The 16,610-nt window shown below is 32.4% G+C and overlaps 1 protein-coding gene across 6 annotated transcripts in view; it reads right to left on the bottom strand.

Annotated features, from left to right (window-relative positions):
- The window catches only part of LOC124368659 (sarcolemmal membrane-associated protein), a 142,219-nt gene that overhangs the window by 72,055 nt on the left and 53,554 nt on the right, over positions 1–16,610 (bottom strand). For 5 of the 6 annotated variants that reach the window (XR_006922981.1, XM_046825910.1, XM_046825912.1 and 2 more), the window contains exons 13-14: positions 9,958–10,085; positions 7,206–7,299 (exon numbers count right to left, since the gene is read on the bottom strand). Coding sequence is in view for 5 of the 6 variants with exons in the window: in XM_046825910.1 (XP_046681866.1) it covers positions 7,206–7,299; positions 9,958–10,085 (222 nt within the window). In the remaining variant the exon portion in view is untranslated. Of the gene's footprint in view, positions 1–3,078; positions 3,772–7,205; positions 7,300–9,957; positions 10,086–16,610 lie in introns of all 6 variants that reach the window. The other variant, XM_046825915.1, reaches the window with a different exon arrangement.

Genomic DNA, 16,610 nt, shown 5'->3' with positions numbered 1-16,610 from the left:
TGACTACGTATTTCAATCGGCTGGCGGCGGAGGAATATGACGCTGGAATACAAAAACTCGTCACACGTTATGACAAATGCTTAAATTTGCTTGGAGATTATGTGGAGAAGTAGTTTAAGGTAATAATAATTCTTTATTGCAGTAAAACAATTAACAAAATTGCATTGCAAGCGTCATTTCAACATTTTGATTTAAAAATCTATAAACTAAAACCTATCTTATCATAGGAACAGTTAATTCCACATACTCATGTGTGAACCTAACAATATATTGTATTTTGCATGTTTTGGATATCAGAAAAGGATAAATAGAATAATAATAATAAAATATTAATTTTCATCCCAGCGGCCCATCGTAAACTCATCAACGGAGTAAAATGCCTTTGACAACAAAAAGTGTCTTAATCGGTATGCTCTTTTCAATAAAAATGTTTATATTTCTTAATATTTACTTCTGTGTCTTTATTTCACAAACGGGTACTACTTTCCGGATGGCCCTCGTACATAATAGCGCTTACATTATAAAACATTTTACTAATATGATGGATGTGAGGGTTTTGGTCAGTAAATATATATGTTTGTTCTTGCACCACACAAAAAGTAATAAATCGACTGAGTCGATAATGAGTATAAACTTAATTTAAAAATTCAAATAACATAAAGGTAGGCCTATTCACTACTATCTAAATTAATACTGTGCTCCATTCCAGTGATATTTAACTGAAATAATCGTTAAGGCATACATTGTATTTCATCATGTATACAGTTGGCTTATACTTTCCAAGAACCAAAGCAGAGTGTACCAATGACAAAGCAAGCAATAATGGCACCACAAAGCAGGCAGAGGTAGTGATGGTAAAATTGAAAATGTTCTAATCTCAAATTCAATTCTGAGACTTAAGAAATGTATTCCCATTCTAAAATTATGAATCCTTGAACTTTTTTTAGCCCAAGTTTGATTTAAATAAAAACTATTGCCAAACTTATCTCTAGAGGTTCAAGGAAATGGCTATATTATATGAACTATGTTATTATCGTCTATATTTTAATTTCATTTAATAGATTATAAAATGTGCTGCCAGAATATATGTTATTTATTTGAAAAAATAGGCGTACATAATTGTATTACTTATAATATGTGTTTCTTTCACTTAAAACGTTGGAAAACAATCAAATCCGTCGACCTACTTAAAAATATCAAAACATAAATGTACTTATATTCTTACCGGAAACATATTTATACAACCACGCAATATTAGAGATAAAAAATGAGCAATTATCTGATTGTGAGCAGCTGATGTTTGCACAAAGGCACAGCAGAAGCATGGTGAAGCATGATCATAGTGAAGAAATATGAAATACACGCTAAATATTATTTACAGGACCATAAAAATTTTCACTGCGGTTATCTACATACAAAGGATGGCCACAATGTATCGTTGGTGGTGCATGATGTGCACCTGATGTAACAGACGTGTTACACAACACGCAGGAGGATGAAGGCAGTTGATCTTTACCAATGTCCTGAAGGGGTGTTTAATTTTATTTATGACGCTATTCCTACAGGACATCATCTGCAACATCATTGATCTCCAAACTTTCTGGAAGTATTGGGGCAATAATGTAACTTCCGTTTAATAATCAGTAATGCAACAATTTTCTGAATGTTCAATGTTGTTAAATTTCATTGATCAATTCTTGAATCAGAAACTTTCTTCCAGACTCGGGGGATTCAAGATTCCACTTTGACACATCTCTAGGCAGCGGTATCCTAACCTTAATATCATCTGTGTAAAAGTTTGGATGTTTGTACTTCTATCACGCCAAAACTACTATTCTAATCAAATCGAAATTTTGCATGAATTTAGTCTTAACACAAAGTAATATTTATATAAAATATTCCTACATAATTAGCAAAATTATTACATGACTCCATCTCATTAAGTCATACGTGAACACAACAATAATCACCTATCATATACAGATCCCAAACTTGCTGAAGGAATTTAGTTAAATGATGGCGGTGGGACCCCGGACAACCATGCACATGGGTTACGATACCGCTTGGAACACCTGTGTATGGAGCGTAGTGAACATGTTACCAAAATATATTTTGTAGAAAAGATACAAAGCATGGAAGAAAATTTGGAAGAATAAACAGTGCTAAATATATTTTCATTTGGTTTAAAATATTTCCCAACCACTCGCCACTGATAATTAAAATTGTTGTCGCTCTTGATCAACTATTTAGTGGAGGGCCTAATTGCTTCACCTTCTGTTAAGAATTGATCTGTTTATCATTGCTTTTTGCTTTGTGCTGCCATCATACAGCAATTTTTTTAACTTGTCATGAAATAATCTATTTGTAGTAATGTTTTCCATGATCGCCAATGATTTTCTGCATTGTGGTGTTATCTAGGAGTAATATGTAAAACACTGTACGTTATTCCATTCATAATTAAACATTATGTCTAAAAAACAAACTCTTTCTGTAGTATCATCAGGAAAAAAGAGTTGAGACTTCTAAATAAGAGTAAATGTATGTCTGGTTTTATGTTATTCGTAAGTACAAGGACAAAATAATTTCAAACTGAAATAATCAAATGAAGATGCAAATCATTATTTTATTTACTTTAAGCTTGTAAGCCTGATAATTTGGATAATACCACCATATTGTAGAGAATTAAATAAACAGTAGTGCCAGAAAAATGTCACGGTAATTCAACTGGGAGAAACTTAAAGTACAGTAATAGAAAACTTGGGTATTATAAGTGGGTATTTTTTCATCTCACATTAAATTTAGGATAAATATACAACTAAAAAACCTGATAAATGCACAAGATAGATAGAGTTAAACTATTCATAGACTCTTGTGTTTCTGCAATTTAAAATCTTGTATATAGATGATTTAAAGTTTTACTTATTTTCATGTAATAAGTAAATCTTTAGCTATGAACTCGCAAGGAACTTTTTTAATGTAGTATTTTTGAACTTGGTGGCAACAGAACCTTGAAATGCCCACAAGCCTGAAACTGCCAACTAAATGTTGATTGACGATAGAATAAACTCTTAAACTCACTGCAACCATCAAGAGCTTCAGAAGACGAAGTGAGACGCACTGACAGCTATGGGGAAGCAGCTGTATCAGGCGACCCGAGCGGGCGTGGTGTGTCAGGAGTTAAGTCCGAGGGCTGGGTCACTTTTGACTTTTTATTTTTGTTCGTGTATTGATTTATGAAACAATTCATCTGTTCCACAAATTGTTCATGTGACAAACCATCTCTGAGTACTCGGTTTGACACTTCGTCTTTTGTTACAATTGTAATGTTAGCCCCTGTTGACTCTTGAAACTTCACCAGGTTGGAAATAAAAAACTCGAGAGGAATTTTATCCCTTGTACAGCCCATCGGAGAGCATATTAAGTGCAACAATTTCTTCATTTTGAAGTGTTCCGCTAAACTTCTAAATGCGATGTTGTAATTATGAAGGGTCGGTTTGTCGAAGAACCTCTCTTTCGTAACAAGACTGTACACAGTAGCCCCATCCTCCAGTTCCTGGCAGGTGAGATTTGATGCAACACAATCGTCCATAGTTGGTTTTCCAAAATGTTTTTTAAACACAACTGCCACTCCTGCGCTCATATGCCTGTGATGACCGAAATCACCAGATATGCAATGGGAGAACGCAGTGTTTTTGTTGTCACGGTTCTTAACAAAAACTTCATTAAAGTCAGCAACAATAACTTTAATGAAACAATCTTGTGCTGGACAATCTGAAATTAACAATTGACAAATTTAACATTTTTTAAACAATACAAGCATTTTATAACTTGAATGTTGGTTCTAACGTAACTTATGAGTTGCATTGATGTAATAAATATCTTATAGGTTCTACGTTAATTAACTCAAATAAAACTGTTTATTGATAATCTTCAGCTATTATAAGTATTTTATTCTGTTGTGTACTCTCCCAATGAACAATTTCTGACAAATTAAGTTATTACTTGTATGTATGTTTCCATATTGTAAAATCATTTAATGTGAACAAGCTCTATGGCCTTGTCTCAGTTGCAAGTATAAAGTAGCATTTTGAAAATTTCACACTAAACTCAAATTTAAGCTGTATATTTGGGAATTAATGATACAACATTTATTTATTACAATTGATGGGAACATTGCATTCAGACTCCAAAATTGTAGTTTCAATACTCGATTCTGAAATTGATACAGACTCCTGTATAATTAATAAAATAACTAAATATTATTCAAAATATCAATTTAGATATGATAGAAAGAGCACAGACCTGAAAAAGGATATTCTTCTTTTTCATCAAAAAGCATTTAAAATACACGCTCTACAAAAAGAGGAATAACTGTCCAGTCTGGTAAAGTAAGCCAACTCTTCCTATAAAACCTATGTTCTCATGTTAAAATCTGTTTTTGCTCTCTTTAATCATAAGTAATAACTAAGAACTGAATACAATTAGTGGTTTTGTCTTGTTTCCATTAAGGCACATCCGGGCATTATAAACATACATAATATATTCCAATAGTATTGTATTGTATTCATACAACTATACAAATTAAAAGATAAACAAATATTAATGAAAATCTGTGCAATAATAATTTATTTATTGCACGGTAAAAATAAAAACAATTGAATTGCAATAGTCATGAGCAATAAATAGTCTAGTGAATACTGCCATAGAAAGACATAGAAAATATGAACTGCAAGCAAAATATTATTTACAAAACTACGATAATTTGTTAATTTGGTTATCTAGCTATGAGTTTTCATACACAAAATACGACAAAAACATGTTTTAACAATCAGTAATTTGCTTTGATGAAGATTAGTTGTTGTTTTTGAATAGATGGTGGACGAGGTGATGGCTGAGCACGTAGTTTATGACTGTGATGAGCTGACTGAGGTGGTTGAGAGGGCACAGACCTTTAGAACACTGGTCAAAGGACATGTGATATCTCACAGGGAGCTTATTGGTAAGTTACGGCACTTTGTTGAGCTTCTTGAACGGACTGGAATGTACAAAACCCCTCTTTACTCGATGGGAAGTACATAATCCCTTGTACTTGTGTGACATGCTTAGGTTTTTTTTGTGTGACTGCTTCTTTTGAATGAATGGATAAATAATTTAATAGATGCCGCAGACTAGTAACGATGCGCAATCATAAATATATAAAATACAAACTGTGATAAAAATATTATTAAAAGTACTACTGAAATGATTTAATCTATTTATGTTTGACTATACAGAAATTATGACAATAAAAGTTATAATAATCCATAATTTGCGCAGTCTCGAACAGCTGTCAATGCACAAATAGACTTATTTGAAGATTCAGAGAATTTGAAATTCAACTTAAACTCATCACTAATTGTAACATTGTGATTTCTTGACTTTCCAAGCGTATTTTAAGTACTTCTGTTATGAATTTATTTGTTATTTTGACTATAATATTTTTAATTGTTGGAATCGCAACCAAGTGAAAAGAGCCGTGGTATTGAAAATCAACTCATCCTATTTATTATTAATTGAAACTAGCACTAAGAGACATTTCTAATATTATCTTGAAAATAGTATAATTTAATATGGGGGAAAAATTCAAAAATTTGTGAATTAAAAAGTACAACAGAGCAAATTATTCATTAAATTTCGCTGACAGTTAAAAGGCCATGCTAGTTAGCCGTTGGTCACACAACCAAGCCCCCCTTTTTAACATGGGGCTTAAGTTTAAGACTGCATTATAAGTAAGAGTTCTTCTCAAATTCATGAATGTTTCACTAAAGAGACTTAGATTTTAGTGTCTCAATGCTAACGAATTGCAAAAGATGTGATTATCTGTTAATACTAATTGATTACAATTTATATTCAGTTTAGATTTTCCCGTAAGCATATGGTTATATATTAAAATTAAAAATTATACCACAATAAGTAGTTAATGGGTTAAACCATATCATTAAATATTCTCTCAAAAAAAGGGACTTTAGGGCAATGTTGTAGTTTGTGACAGAAGCGAGCCTGGTGAATGGATAGCCGATATATGAATTTGCCACTGACATTCGTTGTCGTTTATCGGCAGTAATAGCCTGATATTCGTTACACTTTATTGGCAGTAATAGCCCGACATTCGTTGCAGTTTATTAGCAGTAGTGGTCTGAGATTTGTTGCAGTTTATTGGCAGTACTAGCCTGACATTCATTGCAGTTTATTGGCAGTAATAGCCTGACATTCGTTGCAGTTTATTGGCAGTAGTAGCCTGACATTCGTTGAAGTTTATTGGCAGTAATAGCCTGACATTCGTTGAAGTTTATTGACAGTAGTGGCCTGACATTCGTTGAAGTTTATTGGCAGTAGTGGCCTGACATTCGTTGAAGTTTATTGGCAGTAGTGGCCTGACATTCGTTGAAGTTTATTGGCAGTAGTGCCTGACATTCGTTGAAGTTTATTGGCAGTAATAGCCTGACATTCGTTGAAGTTTATTGGCAGTAGTGGCCTGACATTCGTTGAAGTTTATTGGCAGTAGTGGCCTGACATTCGTTGAAGTTTATTGGCAGTAATAGCCTGACATTCGTTGAAGTTTATTGGCAGTAGTGGCCTGAGATTCGTTGCGGTTCATCAGCAGTAGTAGCCTGTGAGCGACAGTTAATTCTCATACTGGTAGATTTGCTCTAACAGTGACAAAACAAAACAACTGTGTGATGTGGTAAAAGTCAGCCACCTTCATTTATGGAATCTTTATCTTAGTTTTTTACACTTATTCTGTTAGTGCAAATGTATTTTTCAAATAATTAACTCAGGAATCGTATCAAATTCAGAACTGAGACCACAATTGTAATATCGGTATCAGAATAAAACTTTTTTTCTTATCAGTCCATGCCTACGCAATAAAAACAAATTATTTTCATACAATTTCTGAAGTCATAATAACTACTGCAGTTAGGATGGCTTACTAGTTTAAATTAAGTACATCATTTTAGTTTTCTTACTGAATAAAAAGTTTCGGTGGCAATATGAATCCGTCTTATAACTAGTGATGATAAAAATAAAAGTTTTTGCAATAAAAATAAAAGTTTTTGCAATGAAGAAACAATCCACAACAACCAAGTTGAGCATCATTCACAATAAGCAAGCTGCAGAGTGCAAAGTCGAGTGAGTACTCTAGTAAATAGGAGCAGGCATCTTACCTTTCAGCTCTTCCATCTGTGACTGTAGCGCTTCTTTCTCTGAGCTGTGTGATCCATTGGGTAGTAGATCATCACAATTAATTTGATTATCCATCTAAACAATATAAGAGTCCAACTACATTATTCAATTCGGAAATAATGACTACGGTAAACTCTGATAGACCAATTACAATGGTGTGAAATAACACCAGAATAGTCTTGGTTGCCACAGAGTTTTATGAAAGGATTACAATTAAACATGTGAAAGTCTCACTATATCCGAGTTTAATCAACTAAATGAACTAAATACACTAGAACATTATGAACAATTTTTGTATCCTTAATTAGCATATTTAAATAAATTAATAATATACAACGATTACAATTTTATTTACTGCCAAAATGTGAACTCTATAGAGCTTTGTAGAGTATTCTAATTACCCTTTAAAATTATATCTTTCTTCTATTTTTACGATCATTACTCGATTCCATTTTTATTACAGGCAAATTATTATTAACCTACTAATTTCTCAAATGCAATTAATAAGTTAATAATAACAATTTATACTTAATAATTGTTATTTAATACCATGTCATTAATACACTACTACACATCTTGTACACCTCTGATTTCAATTTCATAGGTGCTTAATTGAATTTAATACTTTTAAACCCTCTAAAAATAAGGTCTGGTTCCATTTTGGTAGAGGGTTAAGCTGAAATTGGTCTGGAGGTCTTGAAATACCTCCTAGCTTTAAAGTCAATCAAATCTTCACAAGGAAAGAATATCTCTTAACTCAAAATAAGATTAATTGGTTTGCCTATTGTAGTCTTCTTAAGTTTTTACATACGATTTTCAAACCCTTATATCACACATCAGGCAGTTTTGTCTCCAATGTCTAAAATTTTGTATTTAGCTTCACACAAAACTCCTCAACAAAATAATTTTCAGTTTCTATGTGTAATTTATTCTTAGGATTCTTGTTGAATCATATATGACTTCAGTACCAACCATAGAGGTGAAGGATGAAACATTTAAACAAATGAAAAATCTTATTAGGGTATATAGTAATAAAAAAAAACAGTAGCAGTCGTGGGACTGCCGATAGAAGTGAAAACGGAACTATTAAGTTGAGAGTAATTAACAATACGTTATAGTAGCAGTACAACTGTAACTGTAAATGTGACGCGTTTTTAATTTTCCAATTTTAAAATACACGAAAAAATATTATCAAATAACTAGAAATCTATTTTACCACGCTAGTAAGATAAATCTTATACCGTAATAATACTCATTTCATGATGAAGAGGTTAAATATTAAAAACATAATTAAAATGAATAATGCTAAATTTTAAATACAAATATTCGTACAAATATTAAAAATGTTTAAAAATATATTCGTTGTTTTCATTATTCATTTATCTGTATAAAAATATGTTGTAATTGCTCAATATTAATAGTTAGTTAAACATAGAATACAAGTGAGTAAACACCGAGTGAACAACAGTGAGTTGAACACCGTTGTAAATAATACAGTTATTGCTACGGATAAAGTATATAATTGCAATAACAATTAAACCCACAATATTTTTAAAACTAATAAATTAGTTAAATTAACTTGGTTCTTTCGTAAAGGTATTTTTATTGCACAATAAACTAATTTATTGAGTTAATACGGTATCAGTGAGCCAATGCGCCAACTACAGTTCCGGCAGAAACGTTCACTCATCACTTCATACGCTACTACAGGCTAAACTAAACTTCCAATAAAAAAATGATAAATTACAAAAAAAATATTCATCTATTTTCACACAACTTTCTCGCTGACAAATTTTGTCTGACCAAAAAATAAAAAAAATCCTCGCTTACTACTTTTTTCTTGTCATTGTAAACGCTATGTAAAATGTAAACAATAATCAAAATTATTTCGAAATTTTTTTAATATTTAAAAATGTAACCAATAGATTGCCAATATTAAGAGCTTTAATTTGGCGCATCTTACAGAATTGTACGACATTGGCTTCACTTTTAAATCGCGAGAGGAAGCCGTAAAGGTCACTGATTTTCGCAGTCTGTTTTCATACTCCGCCGGGACAGTTTTAACACAGCGAGACTGACTTTTTCATGCAGGTTAGTAGTCCGCGGCCAAGTCTACGGTTAAAAAACACAGCGAGACTGACTTTTTCATACAGGTTAGTATCTTTAGCATGTCGGTGACGCGAACCGAGGATTTTACCCTCTACCAAAACGCTCAACGCGCCTAAAGAAGTTTTCACTTCAAAAATTTTTATTCATATAATGCACAAGTGCAATAGTTTCAAAACTTACATTAAAATAAAATCTGGTCTTCACAAATGTTATTTTATCAAATTTAGTAACAGGAATTAAATTTAAAATTAATAACTCAAACAAGATAAAACTTAAAATACTAAAACTACAAACAAAGTATAATACATTAAAGTACAGTAGAATTGTCAGCATATACAGAACTCTATGTAGGGATTTTTATCTGTGAATGTGTTAATACAGATAAAAAACCAGTCATTTGGTTTTTACATCTGGTAATCCAGACATACGCCAAATTAGTAAGGGTCTACTGTAATGCAAACTAACTGCAAAACATAATCAGCACATCTACCAATATTGGAACTGTAATCAAAATTGGACATGCTTGGAAATGAATATCTCTAGTTTTAAATTAGTGAAAAAAGTAAGTTGTGAATATAATGCTTTGGACTAATAAATTGAAAATGACTTGACGTGTATACTTACCGCCGATGAATCTGTTTTGTTCAGAGACTCTTCTTTCGCAGACTTTTCTAAGGATAATAACGACTGTTCCAGTTTCTTATGCTCTTCTTTATAGTTCATTAGTTTGTCTATGTGCACTTCTAGTTCAGCTAGACCAACAGAGAGATTACAGTAGTCTTAATTATATTTCTTAAAATAACTATTAATCCTTTGGAAACCAATGTCAAGTTGGATTGTTGCACTGTATGCCTAAAACACTAACGTCTAATCTGTAAGACGGTTAGAAAATTGACATTTAAAGAAATAAAAAAATATATATATATATATATATATACTGTGTGTGGAATACTTATTAACCATTGTACTCAAATATAACAATATTTTTACTTAATTTACACCCAGTAATGAAACAGACATAGATAACTGTTATACTATGTGCACTTATCATTTAATATTTACTTAAATTTTCTTCATTAAAAATTATATAACACATCACATAATGTGTGAACTTAAAGTATACTGTGATAGAAAAGATTTAATGGTAACACTTTTACGCTATCAGATATGAATTTTAATAGAAAGTTCATGTAACCAAAGAAGGAAATTGAATAAAATATAGAATATGGGATACATTTTTCTGTATCCAGCAATTGGTACCAATTTTTCATTGTTTAGACTTGCAGGGAGGAATCGATTATTTAATTGTTGTTTTGATCAATTCAAAGTTCTCACAAACGAAGCTAACCACCAGCTCAATTAATAACACTGGTTAAATACATTACATCACATTTTACATGACCAAGAAAATAAATATCTTAATGCAGTGGTTTACATATCATGTATAAGTCTCCTGTTATTCTCATATCCTTGTAGTTGGATTACTGTGGTTTTGACTCTATTGTTGGTTCATCATGTTGATCTTAAAGCATGTTATTGTTCCATCAAGAAAAATATAGACAGATGATAGGGAACCATGTACCCGACCTTCCAACAGAAATTATCTGCAAAGAATCCTTAATTCTAACACCAACAAATAACAATGAGGTTAGGCCATTTATAAACTCCCTAATTCCTTGTTTAAAGTTTGTTATTGATAATTGATAATTTGAAAGGATAATAGAATTTCCTACATTTGCTATCGTTATCAAGTTACAAAAATATAATACTAGGTTTTAAGTAATAAATCTACTCTCATACTCAGGGGTGAAAGGTAATTTTTTTAATCGTCTCATTAAACTTGACACACCTGAAGTAGCTAAATTTAATCAAAGAGTGATAAAATGGATTCTAAAAAGAAAAATCTCTGCAATTATTAGTCATTATTAACCAATAGACAAGGTGAAATACATCTCCGTACTTCACCTTGACTATAGCACGACGGTCGTCTGTTCATAGTAAGAAATTCATCTGTGAACATTACTGAGAATCAAAAGACACAGTACACAAATAGTTTACAAGCTATCTATCAGGAAAGACTCCAGTAGTTGAGCAAACTACCATATTGAACACTTTGACTGGTGGCTTTTCCTCAATAAGAGTGCCCTAAATGTGAGTTTTTTTTACTTTCAATTTTGTTTTTTTTATGTGATTTGGGTTTTCTACAGTAGATGTGTTATGAAAAGCACTGAAACGTTTTTGAAGTTGTTTATGTATTTATACATAAATTAATTAATTATGTACAAAAGTTATTATATTTACAAAATATGAGAATAAAATAAAATATTCAGCATTTTCTCATAAACATACTAAGGTACAGGTTAGGTACAAGTTAGTAACAGTACACAAGTCTCCCCATAAATCTTTGATGGTATAAAAGGTGTAAAAACAGTCGTACACACAAAGCGGAATGCGCAATCCCGGCACATCGTGTCCCTGCACGGCTGCTCTATCTAAACACGTGGCATGCTCTCTTCGACTTGTCCTTATCTGTAGCAGGGATGGTGGGGAGAAAATACCAAGCAGTAAGTCTCAGGGGAGCATCTTAGTCTAAGTCTTTCTCACGCCATTTTACGTAATCAGTAATTACACAAACAGCCACATTTATATACTCACGGTAAACGCAACAAATCGTTTACAATCAAAGCAACCGGTAACGTAAAAGTGAGGTTACAACCTGTATTAATTACACAAACAGAAATATAATCAGTTGATTACTTGGAACAACTGATTGAATACCATCAATAGGGCCTGAAAGAAATAAATAAAAACACAACTGCAATCTCACTAGAGTGACGGAAACTACTTGAAACGGTTTCTTATTTATTCCGCTAGATCGCATTCTTATTTATCATGAAACATTATCATGGAGACTGTTTAGCGTTATAATGCTTCCCGCACGGCTATCGGGATTACTGTAGGAGGCACGTAGGGCGCTTCCGACTTCTCATTTTGTGAGGAGTCACACAAGGATCTGTACTAAAGCCTAATTGTCTTTTTCTTATTTGTCATGATTTACCAACATATACTAAATCATGTAAGCAGATGATACAGGACTCCTTACAAGAAACCACAATGAAGGAGTTTATACAGCTTCTACAGTCTCTCAAACAAGGCTCTGAATTATTGCATCTGGCTATAACCCCAACACAAGGTGGGATGATGTTCCTACCTTCCTTATAAAAAAGGTGAATCCCTATATCTGCACCCAACTATGTACTCTAATTAATTTCTCTTTTATGAAGAGCGAATTTCCTGACAGACTGAAATATTCTTTGATAACACCTATCTTTAAAAAAGGAAACAGAGCTCACATTGAAAACTATCGCCCAATTTCAGTTCCCATAGTTTTTTCAAAGATTTTTGAAAGTGTTGTAAATTCTCAGTTGACTGGATATTTGGAACAATATGACTTATTTCATAAAAATCAATTTGGCTTCAGGAGAGGTCATGGCACTGAAGGGGCCCTGGCTCATTTGGTAAATGAGGTTTCTCAAGCCTTGGATGAGTCGCGGGCCACTGCTGGTGTGTTCTGCGATTTATCTAGCGCTTTTTATTGCGTTATACATAACAATCTTATTAAAAAATTGGAATTTTATGGTGTGAGAGAATTCTGGTTTAGGTCTTATTTCCAATGTAGGAAACAAAAAACTTTGATTAAAATTGGAAGCATAAAATATGAATCTGAATGGAAGTCTGTAAGTAAGGGGGTGCCTCAGGGATTCATTTTAGGCCCAGCATTATTTTTAATTTATATAAATGACCTACAGGAAGTAACAAATAAGGTTTAAATGAAGGTTTAATATTGTATGCTGACGATACAACAGCAATAGTAAAAGACCTAAACACTGTAAGTTTGCATTGTAATATCTCATCACTTATCTTAAAATTAATCTAAATGGTTTATTTTTAAACAGCAAAAAATCAGAAATTGTTCATTTTAAAACTCACCAAAATAAATCTATTCTTCAGCAGACCGTGAATTTCAATGATGAATCGGTAGGTGTTTCTAATACAGTAAAGTTTTTAGGATTGTACATAGACAAAAACATTAATTGGAAACATCACATTGAAAAATTAGAAAATAAGCTGAGCTCTGCGTGTTTTGCCTTAAAAGTTTTACAAAATATTGTGAGTTTTCAAGTGATGATGACAGTGTATTATGGTTATTTTTTTCCTCACATGAAATACGGTATATTGGCATGGGGTTCTTCCTCCAAAGCAATTTCTATTTTTAAATTGCCAAAAAGAGCTTTGAGAATCATAACAAAATTAAATTTTAGATCATCCTGCAGGTCTATATTTAAACAGCTAAATTTATTGACCATTCCGTCACTTTATATATATGAGGTCTTAATGTATACCCATAAAAACTTACTTAATAATATCACCACAAAAGATTATGATTATAATACATCTATGTCTATAGAGACACTTACATACCCAATCCATAGAACTAAATTATTTGAAATGTCCCCCTATCACAAAGGACTAAAATTTTACAATAAAATTCCAATATCTCTATCCTCTTTGCCTCCAGAAAAGTTCTCTATAAAATTAAAACATATTTTAATAGAGAAAGAATATTATTCAGAAACTGGTTTTCTAAATGATGCAACCTTCATTAATTAAATTACCCCCCAACCATATCAAAACATTTTGATGTATAAATATTAATTCCACTGTATTTATTTTATCACTAATTATTTTTAAATGTGTTTTATGTTTTGTAAATTATTTTATTTTAGTGTAATAATAGCTACATCTATCTTTATTTAATTTTAATATGAATTATAACCTGTACCTGTACCATTAGAATTTATGTTTTATATAAAATAAAATAATTTTTTACTGGATCACTGTTTGTGCGATTAATATTGATTATTTATCAATGAATTGTTAATTATGTTTATAACTTTTTTTAAAGTTAGGATTAGTATATTTTAAACTATATTGACGAGTCACCTGTTCACTGTAGATCTTATCTACTACAATTATGTAACGTTACGTGACAATAAATTTCTGATTTCACACAACACAGTACAAAAAACAGTACAAATTAATTACAGTAAGAAAAGAGACCATATCCTCAACATCACTAATGTAACAGTTGGCAACAATGTAAAATTTCTCTGAATCAGTCTGGATAACAACTTAACCTGAACCGAGCAAGTGAACAGTTTTTGCAAATAATCACATCTGGTATATGTTGTTTAACACATTAAATGGATCAGCAATTTAGAATCAACCAAAACAGCATACAACTCATTAGCAGAAACCCACATGAGGTATGGAATCAACATATGGGGTGGCTCCTTAATGGAAACCTTAACAGAGTTCTTACCCCAAGAACCAAGGCAAAGCTGCAAAGATGCCTTCCAAACACTCCAGATAATAAATTTCACTGCATTATATATCCAAAAAGTTATTACTTATGTACATAAGAAGAAGCTCCAAACTGAAAGGACTTTAATCACAACAACACATGCTATGCAACAAGCTACACTTTGCTTATATACTGCGCAGCACTTTTTGAGGAGAAAACATTTTCTAGATGGCCACCCAAAACCTCTTTTCAAATTGCCGGTCAAAAAGTTCTGGTTTTATAGCCCATTTTTATAAGTAAATAAACAATTCTAATACTGTATTTAACCCTTACATGGAGTCCAACAGTAGTGGTTTATCGTCACCAGCAGGAAATGCTATAAAGCTGCAGATCAAACGATATACAAGAAACTCGCTGACGTTCATTGCTACCACCTATTTTAACATTGTATATGCATAATAACTTTCCTTTCTGGCTTTCTGTGATATTTGGAAAATACATGTAACAAATTCGGAAAAATACACAGAACACACAATTACCAATACAGCACTAACTATTTACTTGATTAGAAAAACATCATTAATTTTTTTGTTTTTACAAAGCTGATTTAATTAAGCATTAATTTTTTTAAACTTTGTATTTGTTTATTATTAGCCTATTTTACATTATTCTCTTTAGAATTAAATTATCTAAAATTTTGGTTAAAAAGTTCGCATGTTTATTACTCATTTAATGAAGTTAATGTACTTCAAATCTAAACAAAGCATGTTTTTCAAGACCAATGTTGCATATTTTGTCTGATATCTCAGAATTGGGTGGTGTAACAGGTCTGGGACGTATTTTATTCAATTTTTCAATTCATTTTACATAAAATCCAGTAAATTTAACAACTATTTTTATGCCATAAAAACTTGAGTTTCGCCTTATTTCTGTCCTTTCCTAGAAAAGTGAGCGAAATCTTTCGTTAACCTAGCTCGCTAACAAAGCGTTTTCAGACATATGTTTATATAAACTTTTTTCATTATTTTGATGAGAGAAAACCACCTGAGAAGTTTGTTGGGTTACTAGTGGGACACCCTGTATATAGAGAACCCTCGACACTGGCCACAACAGACGTGAGCGACATGGTGGATACCGTATGGTGCTGCTGATCCGCCAACTGCAGACATGAAATGTTTCACTTGCCGCTCAGCCCACAGCTCATTCTGTCATTACTGTTCATCATGGGAACAGAAACACCCCCTTCTCCGCTCAGGTATGGTAAAAATACAACTGACATTCTGTGCACTCAAACAATCCCGTGTTGCATCTCTTCTAAAACAGCCAAACAGATGATTCACTGAGCACTGTACATTTTAGGCCTGTGCAATCTATCTAATACATGCCTTTTCAAAATGCTGTTTTCACTTGAGAACAATATTGTTGAAACAGTTCGTCCAAACCCCATTTCGGTGACTGAATAAAACTTATAAACAAAAAACACAGCGAATATCGCAGCCACTACTGCTCTGCCACCTAACTGCTTACAGCTTATCGCTCATATAGCTCTCAAGGCCTGAGACAATCAATCAGCCAACTTTAATTGTTCAAAGGATTGTTACGTGTTTAGGGGGCTGCCGTGAGACAGGGATACAACTAACCGAGATGAACTTCACTACACTAGAGAGGCAACCTTGGATCGACCTGCATCAAGTCGGGCACACGATCATATTTCGATCTTCATTCAGTTTCACGGAGTAAAACATATGTTGAGTAAAACACAATGTTTTGAGATTAATCAGGTCCTGGCCACCCTGATCTTGCATTTGGCAAAAATTATTGAACCATTATAAGAGCTTTAAGGATATGTTTTTTTTAAACGCACTCCATTGTTTCCTTCTTCAAAAGCCATTCTACACCATAGACAAATTCT

Source organism: Homalodisca vitripennis, chromosome X, assembly GCF_021130785.1.
Source record: "Homalodisca vitripennis isolate AUS2020 chromosome X, UT_GWSS_2.1, whole genome shotgun sequence".
Taxonomy (NCBI): Eukaryota; Metazoa; Arthropoda; class Insecta; order Hemiptera; family Cicadellidae; genus Homalodisca; species Homalodisca vitripennis.
Note: the sequence above shows the minus strand (reverse complement) of the source record. Positions and strands in the feature narration are given on the sequence as shown.